The sequence below is a fragment of the Coenobita brevimanus genome, chromosome 24 (genome assembly GCF_032717465.1).
Source record: "Coenobita brevimanus isolate Jiangsu-jjx chromosome 24, ASM3271746v2, whole genome shotgun sequence".
NCBI classification, from domain to species: Eukaryota; Metazoa; Arthropoda; class Malacostraca; order Decapoda; family Coenobitidae; genus Coenobita; species Coenobita brevimanus.
Window position 1 is genome coordinate 482138 of NC_136977.1, and position 18133 is coordinate 500270.

The following is an 18133-nucleotide window of genomic DNA, read 5'->3' on the forward strand; positions in this document are numbered from 1 at the left end:
AACAAGTAGAGCAACGTACACTAAGGAAATTACTGGCCATGTAGTGGTAATAACGAGTTTCAAGATAACTAAATGCCACATTCTTGTGAGTAAGGAGGCTCCCCAGTATCTATACCTTGTTCTGTGTCTGTCATGTCAATACAGTATTCTCTTGTACAGGAAATTCTTAGTTGGGTAGAAATATCACAACTTCTGTCATGTGTTCAGAAATATCAATTTTAATACAACTGGTACTGTTAACTGTGGTGGAACTAACCAATCAACTTTGTGGCCATTAGTGAAAATAATAGATGAGCTTCAGAGGCAATGGAACTTAGGAAATTTCACTGTTACTTTAGGTGGACATACCAGAAAGAGAGAGAGAGAGAGAGAGAGAGAGAGAGAGAGAGAGAGAGAGAGAGAGAGAGAGAGAGAGAGAGAGAGAAAGAGGGGTCTGTGTGTGTGTGTGTGTGTGTGTGTGTGTGTGTGAGAAAAAGACACTTAAAGCAGTCCATGCAGATATGAGACAAATAACATACTGTATTAGAGAACAGAAAGGTCATCATATATATATAAAGACTGTACGAGTAATATGCTACATGAATTATTAAGGAAGAGGTGCTAGTGAGCCTCCATACCACATAAGAATGCAGCCCTGAAATACTTTTGACACCAGATAACAAACTGCTGGGGATCACTCCAACTCGAGTACGTTAGGTCAACCTCTTGATGCTGACTTAATATTTTGCTGTCAGACTGGTCCCTAGACACATTTAAATTCTGGCTACACAAGTATTACATCAGAATGTTTTTGTTGACATTTTTCCAGAGTTGTGCAACACTAAACTAATTTTGAACCACTTTGTTGCTGTTCAAGTACTTAGTTACAGCATTTGGGATTATTTGCTTTCCTGTATTTATTATTATTATTGTTATTTTTATCACATTTACATATATACAGTGTATATTTTTAGTTGTGGGAATGACCACATTTTTGTAAGGTTAATTGCCTCAACTGACTTTTACCCTGCCATGCATACACTTTGGTATTCAATTCAGGCTGGTGAGAGAGAATATGATTCAGCTGCCACAAGTTCCCTTCTCCACACTACACAGTATATACAGGGCACATCATATATCATTTATGACTGTGCATTTAGATATCATACTATCTACTGACCATTGCCTTCACCAGTTTTTATACATGTGCATTCACTTCTATAAAATTATGCCTATCATAAGACATCTTTAAAACAATGTTCTTGTTCCTCCTGTATTGTCCTGCATTCACTACATGACTTTACCCAGCTTGGAAGAGATCTATTTTATCTTTTGTTCTTGCTACCCAATGGTTATTTATATTCAGCTTAGGGCAGACCTCCCATGATAAATGGTTCCTAGGAGTTATTATAAAAAAGGCCCCTAATATTTAATGCCAAACTGGGGAAAAATGTCAACTGAACATCAGACTCTTACTGAACACATCAGATAATGCAATACCAGCATTAAAAAAAAAAGCAGGGAATGAAACTGATTATCAAGTTAGTTTAACAACTGCTTTTGATAATGATTCTACTCTTCACAGTAACAAAACCTAAATAATTCAGTATCATAATTTGAACTCATAACATCACTAACTGTCTACTACATCACATTATGTATCACAAAAATTTCTTAATCTCACTAATGCACAACACTGAGAAGTGGAGATTAACTGAAAACTTTCCTGCTTACTAAAAGCACACAGATCTACATGTTAAGGCAGTGTCACATAAGCTATCTTTCTGGCAACTTTCTCAGGAAACTCAGTCTTGGTAGTAACTTTCACTGTGACTGGCTCAAGCAACAGTACTGTATTTCTTTAAAAGTTGTCAACAGTTTCAGCAACTGCTGAGAAGTAATTAACTGCTTTTGACACTTAACTTCCAATCAACTGAAAACATCAGCTGTACCATGGTCAACCTTAATATGGAAAGTCCTTCTGAGGAAGCATAGTTTAATTTAAACTGACTAACTTAGGAGAATGCTCTTTAAATTTGTGAGGAAAGATCATAAAACAAAACTACCCGGAAAAGTTGGCAGGAAAAACACTCACGTGACACAGTGATCGTCTGGGTACACTGAGCAACATTAGGAGAGCTACAGTATAGTACTGGACCCAGATCCACAAACAAACTAACAATGAACTCCCAGCTGTAACTTGGATTTTTTATTTGCAGGAGCACTAAGAGGTATGAAAAGTTACTACACTCTCAGTTCCTTGCCCTTCCTAGCAAAATAATTCACAGGTACAAGAGGGAACAGACTGTAAGTGTCTATGGATCTAGCCCCTGATTCTCTAGTACATAGATGAGTTACAATCCCTACAGCACAATCACATATTTTTATGGCTTCATCTTGCTGCTGCCACATGATATAACTCAACTTTGGAGAGCTGCCTGGTACTGACGGAGTTTAGGAAAGCTATATGTATAACCCCTCCAATTCAAAACGTCTCCTAAGCTGAATTAAATTACCTGGAGATGGCAAGGGGAAAAAAAGTCCTCAGACTGAAGGGAAAACAGTAGCAGGCTTTTTTTTTTTCTTATAGTACAGTATATCCTCCCCAGTAAAAACAATAAATAAAATATAACAGAAAAATAAATAAGTAACCAAATAGATAATAGGCTTTTCTGTTCATCTGGGTACTTCATTTCTCCAGTAGTGTTCTGAATTCAATACATCTTTCAGTACTGTTATCTGCTAATTTGAAGATTTTATGGTTTTCATGCATTATTATGTCACATCAACTGACTTACAGACAGATGCTTGACATACATGAAGAAAAGAAAACTTACCCCATTAACAGTATTCATTAATAGAAGCTTTTGAGGGAGAATTTCCACACTGAATTCAGAGTGAGATGATATACTGTACTGTCACCCATACGTACCGTCCTACAGAATAACATTAACGAATGCAAAAATATCTCGTATATCACCTACCCAAGTGCTAAACATATGCTGTGTGCTAGTGGATGATATGAACAGCTGGAAATACAAAAGATAATAAGTGTAAAGTACAGGTAACAACATAAAGTTATCAAGTGAGTGGATGGTTGAGTATCCATAAACATACAACATATGATAAAAGGCATCTCTGAGTTCCAGAATGCCTTAGTATAGTAATATTAAATACAACAGTGTCCTCTATGAAATAAATAGCTATACCAATACCGTCCTTATAACATTAAATTATTTTTGATTTGGCAAATAACTTTTCTAACGTAACCAATTGGAACAACAGACAGTCCTTGCTATAAGTCATTGGTTTATTATTATTAATGTTGTTGTTGTTGTTACTCTTATGTTTATTATTATCATGGATTTCAAAACGTACATTTTTTCCACACATCCGTTACTGCAAACTCGCAAATCTGCTTTATGGATAGCAATGGAATGTCATCAGGCAGTTACTGTACAATTTACTGGGGCCTCAAAAAACATTAACCCTCTCATGGTTGGGACCTCAGGCCAGATCATTTCATTCAACTGAGAGAGAGAACTATACTGGTGTCATTACCTTGTTCAATGCCAGAACAACTTGGTACATTCCAGCTGATGCCTGACACGCTTAATCAACTGAGAGTGAGTCACAGAAGCCTATGTAATAAAAAGGATGACTTATACCAAGGGCTTATCCTGAATGTAATAAATAGTGAGAAACATAATACCCCTCCACTCTGAACACCACTGTCCACTTTAGTGATGTGATGCTATTATAACCTATGCATACCAGTACCACCTACACTGCCTCCTCAACTCACTAAGCCACTTGGATTAATATTTCACTCTATACTGCAATGTCCGTTATGACTTTAATATTTCACATTAAGTGCATATCGAGTAACTATGCATTTAGCAATTACAAATCCTCAAATAATATCACATCTGTATGCCTCCAGTCTGCATACATGAACGCCTCAGCCTGTTGCAGTCTGATGAGTTGTAATAAGGAGGTAAATATAAGATCATCATCCTAACCAGGCTTCCCACAATTTTAGAGGAATGGGTAGATTTCAAGATTAGGAAGAGTGCAGCATAATAAAGTTATCAAGTGAATATGTGTGTATGTATTGTAGTGGCAAGCTTGTACATACAGGAATATATGTGCAGCAATATGATACATGTTCAAGCCGTTTTACAGGTCCTGAAAGGCAACTGATCTGCACGGCCAAGCAACAGGACTTTCTCTTCCTGAAGTGATCCACACATGGGTATAGGTGTGGAAGGCTTTTGCAATGTAGGTCACTATATATATATATATATATATATATATATATATATATATATATATATATATATATATACAGTATATATATATATATATATATATATATATATATATATATATATATATATATATGGAAACTGTGTTGGAATGACTGTGAGTGAGACAGTCCATATAAATCACTGTAACAGACATATTATGAGGTGAAATATATATCCCATTTCTTAGTAGGAAGTAGGGTTAGGGTAATAATTATGCTGATTATGATGAAAAATTAATAGACACAAAAGCACTGTTACCTTAGAGTGAGTGAAGGGAGAGCACAGGTGACCACAGGCAGAGAACAACACTGTAACATCAGTACTATGGCCCATATTCTCATCAACTAAGGAAGCTGCATACCACCTTTTCCTTACCAGTTTATTTTCTGTATCTGGTATGTTAAAATATTCCTGTATGGCATTTATGCAATCAATGTCGAGATTAAAATGATATAAAAGGCACACACGAGAATATTAAGGTGTTACATGCAAAATAAACTGCTAAAGATAAGGTTTTCAAAGCCGCTGTGTTGTTGTTGTGACCCCATGCTCATCTGAACATGAATCTGGTGGACTGCAGGCACTGATCTATGCTTGCAGGCCACCATCCCCCTTTCAGGGGATAGGGGAGTGGCTGAGGGATATTTGTATAATCAGGCAGTTGAGCCACCCAGTAACATTAGTGGCACCACATGAAAGCATCCCTGTCCAGCACCAAAGCCTCAATAGTCAACAAGAATTGGACCCTACTTCACACTGAATGTCTTAGGCAGTGAACTCTAACACACTAAATGATTATTGCTCTATAATGCTATAAGTGTTCACAATCTTACAATAACCTTAGTGAGATTCCTCTTTCACAGTAAGTTGCATAATCTTACCTGGTAACTACAAACATAAGAAATATACTTTACGCTATGTATAAAATAGGTCCCGTTTTCTCAGTGGTACATACATTAAAGTATATGACTAGGATTAAAATGTGGACTGGAAACAAAAACCTCTAATAACAAGCTAACTACACGCTAAGTCCTTCACATTTCTTGCATAACTTGCATTAAATGCAACTTTAGTCATATTCCATCATATAAATAGAACTTAACTGAATAAAGCACATTCAATTACTCATTGAATGATATGATTAGGATTGGTAACTTCGAATGTCCTTGTTACAGTATCTATACTAAGGCAGATATATGAAATAATTATACTACAAAATGCACTGCAGCAACTGCAGTTCTTTCACCTTAACTTGGTGGAGATTTTTGTTCTTTTGCAACTAATCTTCTGTAGTTCAACAGCAAAACAAGACAATGCTATAGCTCCACATTCTTTTCATAGCACTTTGTGACTAATGCTATGTTCTTGTGTTAAGATCTTGTTAACAGCTCAGCAGCAAGATGGAAGAGATACCAATTTTAGGTCAAGTTAAAGTGAAAAGAGTATAATGCAAGTGTCACTATCCTGGTCTCAACTTGCTACATGTTAACTAAGCTGTAAACTTCAATCACCTTCACCTCAAAGTCCCCACCGGGCACCAGTGGAGGGTTGTTGAAGGTCTGGCAAGTTTCACTCTTGCCATACCGCAATTCATGGTCTAGCATAATTCCTTGACCATTGCTGAAAATAAAAAGAAATATGTAAAACTGTGTACCACAATATGCAGTAATTACCAATAATTCCATACACAGAAAAAGCCAACAAAGTGTCTCCAAGTAAACACAACATAGGACTGCATCTACTTTTACTTTCCCCTAACATTCCCATTACGGTGAATTTCTATGAACAAAATAAAACTGTTCGGTGTAAGCTGGAGTAAAATATGAAGTCTGTTATTCTCAGACAAAACATTAACTGTAATTGTCTTTTTACTGCCTTAGATTTTTTCTGAGCATGGCAAAATTTTCTAATGTTAACCAGAATAAAAGTCAGGGCAGGAAATTTGCAGCCACGTGGTTATTACATAGCCCAATGGTACATGTACAACACTTACCCTCCACCGATGGTAATCATGTTGTTGTCAGCATGCATGAACAGCTCAGCAGAATGTTCCACTGAAGACAATGCAGTGTTGTCATGCTGCCTCGTGATCCCCACCCACTGATACTTTGCTACTTTGGGTCGCAGTGAGAACAAAAATGTCTCGCCAGTGCCAAAATATGTCTGCCAGTTGCCAAATTCATCCTTGTGGTGTCGCTGAGCCCAGGCGGCAGAACAATAGGCACCGAACACGTGGTCATCTATGGTGCGGATGCAAAGGACGGTGGGTTCAAACTTCTCCACTCGCTGCAAAGATAGGTATGAAAGAATGTAAGTATTCCTCCTCCTCCTCATCATCATTATCCTGACTTCTTTTCCCATCTACAGAAGGGGTAAGGTAGGGTCCAAAAAGCAAGAAAAAGAAATACATGACAGAGGGAGAATTAAATGAGCATGCTCCAGGAAATGGGCCACGCACTCATTCACTCACCATTCAAGCTTAGTATCCTACACAGAAATTTAGTCTGATACAGTATATGGTAACACACATCACCAAACTGTTGGGTAATACTGTACATCATCATCAACCTCTTTCCCACCTAAAGAAGAGGTCAGACAGGATCCAGAAACAAGCTAAGATAAATTTAAAAAGTGGGATAACTACCAAACAGCATGCTTAGTGAAATGGGCGATTAACAAAACTTGTTTAACATGTATATCTATCTATCTACCTATTTATACAATATATATATTTACACAGGCAGACCCCGAGATACGATAGCCGTAGATGCAATACCCCAGCATAGCAATGGGGGTAAAAATACCACCCTACCCCACCGAACGATGGTCACATCCCAGTACAACGATGGGTTTTGTTTTATTGAAACCGATTTTGATGATATTTTAGACTTAAATTTTGTGTTTACATTGATTTATGAACTGTTTTTAGACCCTGATTAATGTGTTTTAGTCATAGATGTACACTGTCATTTTGGGATACAGTTTACTAAGTTTGATTTTTTCCAGACTTATTTTTGATGATTTTCAGATTTAATTTTTGAGTTTAAGTGAGTTATAAACTGCTTTTAGGCTTAGTCTAGCTTCTTTTAAAGCTATCTGGGGGTTTACATTAGCTAGAAACTTGTTTTTGGACTCATTTGGGTGAAATTTCGGACTTGGATGAGGGGGAAACCCAAGGATCAAAAACGCATTCTTGTACATGTTAAATCTACCCCGAGACACAATATCCCACAGCGATGGGTTTTTACTTAACCAATTGCATCGTTAAACCAAGGTTTCCCTGTATATAGTCTGCTTCCTTCTTCTGCACAGATTTTAATACAGTATTCTGGTATTCACATTAAGACAGCATATAATAACTTCTTTAATATGTGGCCTAACCCTGCAAGTCAGTGGTACTGTATGCTGACCTTTTTCTCACTGAAGAATGGGGTAAGGCAGAATCCAAGAAAATACTGTATACCGTACAAATACACTACTGTAAAAAATACAGGTCAACTAAAAATACAAACAGAAACAAATTACTTGTTTCAGAATCAGCATTAATATGCATGAAAATATTTACTGTCCTGCATCAAAAACCTTACAATACTGACCTGGAAGAATGTGGTGAGTGAACATCCATGCTCCTCTGTTGTGTAGATAAGGGTGGGTTGGTACATTGTCATCCGCATGGGTAGCCAAGACCACACTGTTAGGAGCTGCATTAAAGATTTTAAAATTTATTAGTTATAAATGTAGATACATATATATCCATTATCACTATCCAAAAATATATGCCACACTTATTCATGTACTCAGTATCTCTCTCTAGTATTTACTACTACATTTGGCTATCTCACACATTTTTCTGACTGAAGTTATTGACATGCAGTATATATAATAATTACATCAGATAAACTACTGAAAAAACTATTACATTACAAAATCAAGCCACATTTTTTGCCAAAAATTTTCATTAACCAGTATGAACTTATTTTCACTTTCATGCAAATCTATCACAATACAAATGTTAATGTCAAAACTGCACTCAGGTAAGGAACACACCTCATCCCTTGAGAAGATGGCAGATTTGATGCTGTGAATGGGGAACTGACCCATAGAGCGAGCTTTTGGCGCAGGAGAGCTAGATCCCTTGTGGCAGCATGCGTATAAAGTTAGTAAAGCAGTGAGTGATGTGTCAGGAAATAAAAAGCTGCAGCTACCGTCGGAAGAACTATGAACCCTTAAATCCGCTGACATGTAGAATTTCACATTATTCTTGCTACCACCAATTATTTTACAGTCTTCAGCTTAGGAGAGACTTGAAAATGAAGAGGTTAGCAAAAGTCATCACAGACCCCTTCAGTACAAGAAGCCTTTCCTAAGTTAAATATTGTATACTGTGTGGACATTGCAGAATTAAATTAAAATAAGATGTCAGTGAAGACCGATGACATGTACTGAATTTAATTTTATTCTTGCCAACATCAGATTATTTTATTCAGCTTACGAAAAACATCTCATACTGAAGTGTTAATGAAGGCTATGTACCTCCTCCAGTTCAAAATGTCTATCATAAAGCGAATAAAATCATCAGACGGCAGTATGACATCCCCAGATTCAGGAGGTTATGCCTAGAATAGACCCAATAGTGGTAAATGGAGTTAACACTGGAACAAGAAATTTAGCAACAGTATCTAGAAAGAAACTAGTTTGATTAGCTGCCTACAGTAAAACTGTCGCAACGTTAACTCCACTTACCACTAACCAGCATAGCCCTTTGCATATGCAGCTGACAATATAGCCTTAAGACCACAATCTAAAGCAAGACATTTACCCTCTGGCCATGATGTAAGATTCTGTGCTTTCTTTTGGCTGATGTCACATGAATTTAGTCCACTGAGAGAAATCTGGGTCATTAAAAACATTAAAGCACTCTCAATTACTGTTCTACCTATCAATGAAAAAGGTTGCTTTTGGTTCTGACTGACATCAAGATGATTTCACAGAGCTCAGCAAAATGCACTGCAGCCAAAAGATTAAGAAGACCCAATGCATGTAGAGAAATACAATAAAAGCTGAAATTCAGGCACCCTTCAAGTTGTTGGTGTTGTGACCCCAGAGTCAATGAAACATAAACCAGGAGGACTGTAGATTGTTGTTGCCCTTCCCTTATCCTGCAGTCCACTATCCTCCTTCAAGGGAACAGAGAGAGTGCAGAAGGACATAATCTTTTACACAGTAAAAGGCAGGTTACATCAGCATCCCTATCCAGTCCCAATTCCAAATCACTAAAAACTTATCTTGGTTAGCCTACTACGTGCGATGACAGTGCTTGACAAATATTATACAGGCAAACATTATCTTACATAACTGAGAGAGACCACCTGTACCCAAGAGGTTAAAGTATTTTCACATAAATACTGAAACCTCTTGTCTTTTGGAAAAACAACTCTCTTGTGATTTTTCCCTCCAAAATCATCTATAAGTACAGCATTTCTCTCATCAATGTTCCTACTTATTGTACCCTCAACTGGAAAAAAAAAAAAAAAAAAAAAAAAAGTTTCCAGATATCTTTAACTATCAGTTAAGTACAGTATACGACTTTATGTCACTGATTAGTATTCTCCCACGATAAACATGCACTGTTTTCACACTTACTTCAGCTGCACTTTCACAAATCATCATCATCATCATCTAAATGCTCACACCCACCTCAGGATAGGATGAGGAAGGATCCAGGGGAATAAATATATATATATACACAAAATTGGTCGAACTATCAACAACATGTTTAATAACATGACCCATACGGTCATTTACAAATCATTCAAGCCCCTGGAGTCCTGGCAAAAAACTAATGTGTATTCAATCAATCATCCTAACCCAATTTCCCATATTCTTGTTGGGAATGGATGCCTGGTGCAGGGCTCTCTAACCTTGGCACATTCAAAGACAGATCCACATTCTTTTGAAGAGATAAAGGAAAATGACATTCCCACATAGTAACAAGCAACCGCACCCCCAGTATGCAGCACCCAACACCAAGAAGACAATATAGCTCCACACAATTCATGACACCTACCTCTTTTATCGCCAGAGTGTGTGACATCATCTGTATGTTGGCCTGAGATTCTGATGTAGGGAGTCCCTCCAGAGAGACTGAACGGTGCATGGAGGGAGTGTCGGGAGGGTTACCCTGGCCTCCTGCCCCTCCAACCACACGCTGGCTCTTCAGGTACATCTCAGTCTGAACTTCCACCTTCTGGATTTCTGACTTACTGAAGCCACGGATGCCAAAAGCTGTCTTGAGGAGCTTCTGTGGAGGAATCTATCAAGAGGAAGAGACAGATTTACACTACTGGGATGGGAAGCCAAATATAGACAATCTAATCCTAATACTACTACATATGAGGTGACAATTCTAGTTCAGAAAGGATATTAATTTATCATTCATGCTTGCATTACTTAATTGTTAATTCTTTTGCTTTGTCAAAGTCTTTAGCTCATTTAATGGAAAATCATATATTTTCCAAATCTGTCACCTCTTTCTGTCTTTCAATCAATACAACTTTTCTCACCATCTGAATTATGTCCATTCTGTCCACTCACTTTCTGACCAGCTGAGTTATATTTGTTCCATCCACTCTTTCCTAACCTCTGATGTACCTTTGAATTCATCAACAAAATCCTTTATCACCATTTCAGCCATATTCATTCTCTCTCTCTCTCTCTCTCTATGGTCATATTATCTAAGCGCACCATTTTCTTTCCTCTGGTCAAATGACTTCCATACTCATCATCATGACCCCTTTTTTCAAACTAAATAATGGGAAAAACACAGAAGAGGGAGAACTAATTAACTGCATAGCCAGTGAAATGAGCCACACTCATTCACTCATCATTCAAGCTCCTGGAATCCTAACTCCACCTCAAAGGAATGACAAGTTGCATTTTTTTTTTTTTTTTAACAGATGCGCTATTAAAAATATATATAGAGTCAATCCACTGACAACACACACACACCCACACACCCACACACACACACACACACCCACACACAAGGAAGGGCAAGGGGGGCAGCTCATCATGTTTTCCTTAACTCACATGATCTTACAGGCGAAAAAATTCCTTGTCAGTTTCCTAACTTCACCAACCTTCATAACCTTCTTTCTCACACATGCACATACCTGAATATTTTGGCAGAACTGCAACAAGGTTTCCAAGAGGCCTTTTGAAGGAAGAGATGCAACCATGGACGAGTCGTGTGTGAGCGCCTTGACAAACTGGTTGAATATAGCCAGAGCAACACGCAGCAGCACCTTTGAACCCTCAAACAGGAAGCAATCAATTACCCGTACCTGCAAATTTAAAATTTAAATGTTAGTTTAGTCATCAACATCACGTCGCCCAGTTTGTGCATGGATTTAAGGGGTCTAGGTTTGTGCTCTTTAGCTTCCTTAAAGAAAAGGATCAAAGGAAATACAAGTCCCAGTTCCCTTCTGTACAGCTGGTCTTCATTTTACATTGCTTCACTACAAGTTTGTTTCAATTTCAAGCTGGTGACAATTATATCACCAAGCTGCTCTTAATCCCTTAACCATGGATTTGATGCATGTTCCACTTAAAAGTTAAGTTACTTAAGTGCCATTATGCAAGCAATAAACACTTACAGTCTACAGTACATCCAACTGAGGCACCTTAACCCACCAGAACAAAAGGCATCAAATATGACCCTACATGTCAACAACAGCAACCAGCACCCACCAAGTGAGATAGAGGCAGCGTGGCCAGGATCCACCAGGTCCAGTTCTGGAAGGCCTCCTCGATCTGCTCTTGAGGAACTCCGAACTTGGCCAGCGTTGAGAAGGCAGCTCTCTGTAAGGCATTCTAATTATAACACGATACTATATGATGATATTACAACCTAAATACATACACTTCTGGCATTTTAACTGTCTACAATACAGTGGCTTTAGTCATACAAAAAGAGCAAAGGAAGTACTATGGCTCTGCTGCATGTTTCCTGCTTAAGCTCTTTACTGTTAAATTTATAAGTTACTGCTGTCAGGTGGCACAAAAAAGTCACAAAATAGAAATTGTACACAAATCCTTGAAGACACTTACAATATGTTTCCTTCCAAGGATCACTGCTGCCCTCCATTTGGCTTCATATGCAATTTTGGTCTGAGAGACAAATTTGTTCTGTGATCCCTCTACCAGTGCTGATATGCAGTAGTACGCATCCACCTCTGTACAGAAATAAAAGCATATATTAGATAGATATATATATATTTTTTCTGGCATATGGAATATCATGTTGCTATCTGATTTCTTAACTGGCACAAAATATGTAAGAAAGGTAAACAATACATTTACAAAGATATCTGGGTTATCATGTGTACCAAAGCTTAAATCATCATCATCCCAGCCTCATTTCCCACTGAAAGATGGGATGAGGTAGAGTGCAGAGAGTGAGGAAAAAAAAACTAACAGAGAATGAGCTAATCAAGAGCATGCCCAATTAAATGGGCCACACTTTCATGCACTAGAATGCTACAGGCTAATGGTAGAAAGGTCTGTAAGTGTCATTTAAAACAAAAAAAAACAGTGCTTCAGCAATGTATCTGAGTCTGACGGCTTCTGGTATTAGACAACAGATAAAACTGGTGACAATACATGCTCTATTTCTAACTGACTTTGGATATTTTGTTAATGCCTCTTCCTTAGTCATTTGGTTAGCACATTACACTTCAATATCTGCTTGTATGTTACTAAGGCAAGCTATGATGATATCAGAACAAAAGCATACAAGAGCATTCTATGATGTAATAAGCAAAATAAATAACTACGGAAAAGACGCTTCAAAGACTCTTATGCCACCTAACATTTCTTTGATCAAAGTGAAGAGACCACTCACCATCCATATAATGAAGAAGCATGGCAGTGAGGGCATAGAGGGCAGGTGCGTATGTTATGGCGGGATAATTGAATGCCAGGAGTGAGATGATACGTTCACACACAGACACTCCACGTGGTGACAGCGAATGCGATGCCTTGTGGTTCAGGTCAATGAACATTGGCAACTGTGAACTGCATTCTGACAGCTCTGTTGGAAAAGAAATGACAGTGAAGTTGCGTCTTCTACAACATCTTCATGCAGTGCTTTTACATTACCATCAGACTATATTTTATGCAACTTAAGAAAGATCTCGAGACATGAAAGGGTTAATCTCGGTTATATCTATTTCAGCCTAAGAGAACAAAACTGTCTGGTCATAATCTGAATAAAATGTCTAATACATACTGTACACAGCATCAAGAGGATGAAAAAAAAAATAACAAACCATCTTTTATAAAAATAAAAACTTGTTACTCATCAAATGAATAAAATATCTAACTGTAGCTACAAGAACAAAAAGGTAAAAAATTAACTAACCTCCTCTAAGAACCAATTAAGAAATCACTGGCTAAGCTGTAAATCAACCCGAATAATTCACTTCAATGTATTCATGAGGGTGACAAATTAGCTATAAACTATTACTTTCAACTGATAGAAAGCTGCTACCCCCCGCCCCAAATCAAATATCGACCTGTCACTGGAGATGGGTAGTTTTGGACTGTATGTTGTTAGTTATGAAGTGATATATGAATGTAGCAGCTATAGTATTACCTTATTCTGCCATTAAAATAACTCCTAATCAGCTATACAGGGATGCAAGTCTGTCAGTTGCAATCAAACTGACTATAACAATTTCAAACAAGCTACAGTCACTCACCAGTTGTGCCATATATCTGCTTGATGGTGTCCCAATAATACATCTCGCTAAAGTCCTTCTCCTTAGAGTGGTGCCGGCACATCTCCCGCCACAGGTTCTCTCGTGCAGGGCTCCCCAGACTCCAGTCACTTTCACGCACCATCTGCTTGGCCTGAATGTGAGAAGTTCATAAGTTTTTGTACCATGAAAGTGTTAGCCCTTAAATTATCATCCTACTGAACATTTTCTCCTCATGGAAATATTAAAATTAATGTTATATGCTACTTTATCTACAGCATGTTACTATATGTGAGTGAGAAGATGGGAGATATTGAGGATAAGATGGAGGGATGACATGGAAAGACATTCAAGAGAGGGGATGTTTGTGATGAAGAGAGGGCAGCCTGATAGTAGAGGACATGGTGACAAGGTGGTAATTTGTTTGTGTGCACATCTTGCAGGATTAAAGCACCTGGCAATGGACAGACAGACAGATATTTCTATAACTTGTTACTCATATTCTCACCTCCTTTATTTTGCCCATCTTCATCTGTGCCTGGATGTCATCCCACTTGGTGGTGGTGTCATCATGTGAGGTGTGCGCCAGGGTATGCACAGGGATGCGGGACATGTCAACATGTGGGGAGAAGGGTGGGGGGTTGGTGGGAGTCTTGTCATCAGAGACAGCCTCAGCATGGTGCCCACCACCCACTGTCATCTTGATAAAGTTTCCAAGGAGTTTCACCTGAAAAAGAAAAAAAAAATCAAATAAAAATATGCACGGTATTTGACAGGACCAAAACAAACATTAACCTTCTGTATCCATGTGACATCCTTTTGAATATAATCTTGCTGCCACCAGACAACTAAATTTATTATTGATAAGGAAGCAAACATATTCCTCCTTAAATGAGCATATTTTAGTTACTGCATATCACCACCAATATTAATGGGCCATAAATCCATGAATTATTAAAGTTGCTGTGGGACATACCTCATCCTTTGAAAGCTAAAATGAAATTTAGATACACACAAGAACAGCCAATCCCATATTATTCCTTCTGACATGTACGGCTACTGTAGTCCTGTAAATATAGGCCTAGATGACCAACCTACTTCCCTTAATGACATTATATGGGGGAAAAAAAAAAAAAAAAAAAAAATCAGTCACCCCTAAGGAACCCATAGACCACTCTGATTTAAGTACTGTAGTAGTGGCTGTTGCCCAAGGTTCATCTGGATTAGAGGCAAGTGGACTGCAAGCTAAAGATCCCTTTTCCTGCAGCCCACCATCCTCCTTCCGGGGAAGAGGAAGAGCTGAGGGACATTTGTGTAACCAAGCAGCTCCACTACCCTGTTATATCAGTGCAATCATGAGGAGTTCTTCTTCAGCACCCCTTTGAGGGTTGAAACTGACATTTACCATATAGAGTATCACCACAATGAACAGTGATGCTGTACTGTACCTGCTTCTTGACCTCAGATATGCGACGTGTCTTGGTGGAGCCGTCAACAGGCCACTGGATCAGGGACTTCGGGTATGCGGTGACGGGAATCGGGGCCGATTTGAGGTTGCAGATCTGGAAACCCATAATATAATGTATGGGGAACTTTGTTTTTTTTGTTTTTTAAACTCAATTATAATTATAAAATCCAGAATAGGTATTAAGAGTACATGTGGCTAAGGTGTAATAAAAATACAGCATAAACAAACTTGAAAAAAAATGCAGACAAAGGTCTCATGATTTATTTAACATTTCACCTGTTGCAGCTTGTTCACGAAGCTGTCACAGGCGATATGTTGAGTAAATCCTTGATCCTTCTGCTTTTCAGTGTTCCTCTTCCATTATGTAACAGAGCATGATAGTTCTTTTTCAACAATACAAGTCCTGGAGAAAATACCTTTAGCTGGTTAAGATCGAGGATATCAGTTTGGTTGTTGTTGTCGGCATGGTGGATGGTGTATTGTGGAGCGTCACAGGTGTCTGGTACCAGGGTGTATTCCTGCTGCAGTGAACGCCTCCTGCCACCGCCCGCCGGCTGCACCTTCTTGCTCGAGCTTAGCCGTGGTCGATGAGCCCGGCTGGCATCCTCATGACTGGGGATGCGGCGCGATGCTGCAAAAGCCACCGGGTACACTTGAACTATCATGTCATACGTCAACATCTTGGCGGGTGAGTGAGAGGGATTGGTTAGGGGAAAAAAAAGACCAACACAGTTTATGAGTAGGGTTGGTTAATCTGCATCAACACAGTTTATGGGTAGGGGTAGTTAATCTGCATCAACACATTTTATTAGTGGGGCTGGTTATGCAGTACTGCAGCAATCACTCATCTACAACACTGGACTTCAGTTTTTCTGTGGGTGCTGAGGGAGTTAACACTGAATTGGAAGAGAAATCAACATCTCTGCCATGCACTGGTTTCAAGTCAGTATTACAGTGTCTATGGTCTACAGTATTTCCAACTATGTTTACTTTTCACAATATGGACTACCATCTGAAAGAAGAAAAAAATTGATATAACTGACTTTGGAAAAATTCATACTGCACTAAACCACATGGGCTACAAGGTAAGTTTTTCATACATATTTTTCAGAACTATCCATCCACACAAAAATATAAACAGACGCCTTTGCTGTATTTATAACGACCATAAAATTCCAAATATTCTTTCAGTGTCTCAATCGTGATAAATGTCAAAGGCACACGGCATCAGGCGACCACACACGGCAAACTACATCACTACCAAACGCCACTTTCACATACACCAGCATTACTTATTCTCTGTTATTCCCCAGTGTATGTATTATAAACATGAAGGGAAATACGTTCTTTGACATTAAAACAAGCGACGGTACTTCGTGTTGCGGAGTCATGTCAGAGAGTGAGTGAGAGGGCAGCAGGCACGTAGGCCTTTACCGAGTTCACGCGTTACTTTCTCCTGCCGCCTCCCACAACCCCGCCCCCGCCCACCACCCCTGCCCCTCTCCCACCGCCCCCACACATTCCTGGCGCCATATGTGTTAAGGCGCGAGCTGCCTATCCAGTCTCCCCTCAACACAGCTGACTAAAACACTGGCCATGTTGACCGCTGCTTCTCATTATCTTTCGCCCCGTCAGATAACACTATCGTATCTCGGACAACTTTATTTACGGTTCGTGACTACTCTGAATTACTTATCCTCTATCAAAACCATATTAAACTATCACACCACAATGCGGCAAGAAGTTGCGTCTCTGCAGCTTCCACTTACAGCTAATCTATCGTATATTATTTGCATATTTTGATAATGCAAGTGCCGTAAAATTATGTTTTGCATCCACTTGTCTACCTATATGTACACTGTAAATAAACTCACTATGGATTGTATGTTACATGAACGACGGATAATAACATGATGTGCACTGTAACCAAAATGATACAACAGGCATAACAGACTTAGGAGTGTAAAACCCGCAGAATTATCGCCAACAGCGCACCACAACCAACCTACCTGTGCAACCCTCCATCGTTTACATGCAACTCGAACCACACTTAATTATCACGCCGTCATTAAAAGGTATTATTGTCGAAGTTCAATATTACTGTAATCCTATTTGGTCAGCTCAACGGCAAAATTAAAGAGTGGGAGAAGTACATGATCCCTTTTTGTATTTCTCTGTCTGCTTTAACTCCAGCGATGTGGAACTTCAATACATATAAACTGCAGAATGGCAGGCGCGTCACTGTTACTTAAGTTGATATTAATATATCATAACAACGCTGAGTAACTTCGTATAAGTCTGATTATAATGTAGGGAATAAAATGCTATTCTCCAATTCTGAATGCATTTCGTTAAAATAATAATAATAATAATCATCATCAGCAGCAGCAGAGCAGCAGCAGCAGCAGCAGAGCAGCAGCAGCAGCAGCAGGGGACTAGTGCACTGGCTTTAAGTTTTTCGCCATGCTTAGTCTTTTCACGGTCAGAATACATTTAATTTACCACCAGACGATTTCATCAGGTAAGGAGCGGGTTCCCGGCCTCAGCAAACATTCAACCTGTCACTTTCTAAGAAGCGTTTTTACGTCCGCGTTGCTAAGTGTCAGGTTACTGTATAT

The 18133-nt window shown here is 38.8% G+C and overlaps 1 protein-coding gene across 1 annotated transcript; it reads right to left on the reverse strand.

Moving 5' to 3' along the window:
- Positions 1–4452: 4452 nt before the first annotated feature.
- On the reverse strand, positions 4453–16195 carry sky (GTPase-activating protein skywalker). Its single transcript, XM_080267493.1, has 13 exons — positions 15932–16195; positions 15496–15609; positions 14556–14774; positions 14051–14201; positions 13192–13380; positions 12399–12523; positions 12039–12149; positions 11462–11632; positions 10357–10602; positions 8337–8423; positions 7886–7990; positions 6283–6575; positions 4453–5909 (listed from the first exon to the last, which is right to left on the reverse strand). Exons 1-13 carry the CDS (start codon positions 16193–16195, stop codon positions 5768–5770), a joined length of 2217 nt encoding a protein of 738 aa, XP_080123619.1. The 3' UTR covers positions 4453–5767.
- Between the last annotated feature and the right edge of the window lie 1938 nt (positions 16196–18133).

Excerpts from the sequence above, each read along its gene's own strand:
- sky (XM_080267493.1), bottom strand. The coding sequence starts at position 16,195 with ATGTTGACGTATGACATGATAGTTCAAGTGTACCCGGTGGCTTTTGCA. Across the intron at positions 14,775-15,495 it reads TATCTGAGGTCAAGAAGCAG|GTGAAACTCCTTGGAAACTT; the intron begins GTACAGTACAGC and ends TTTCTTTTTCAG. Across the intron at positions 12,150-12,398 it reads TCCTTGGAAGGAAACATATT|AGAGCTGCCTTCTCAACGCT; the intron begins GTAAGTGTCTTC and ends AATGCCTTACAG.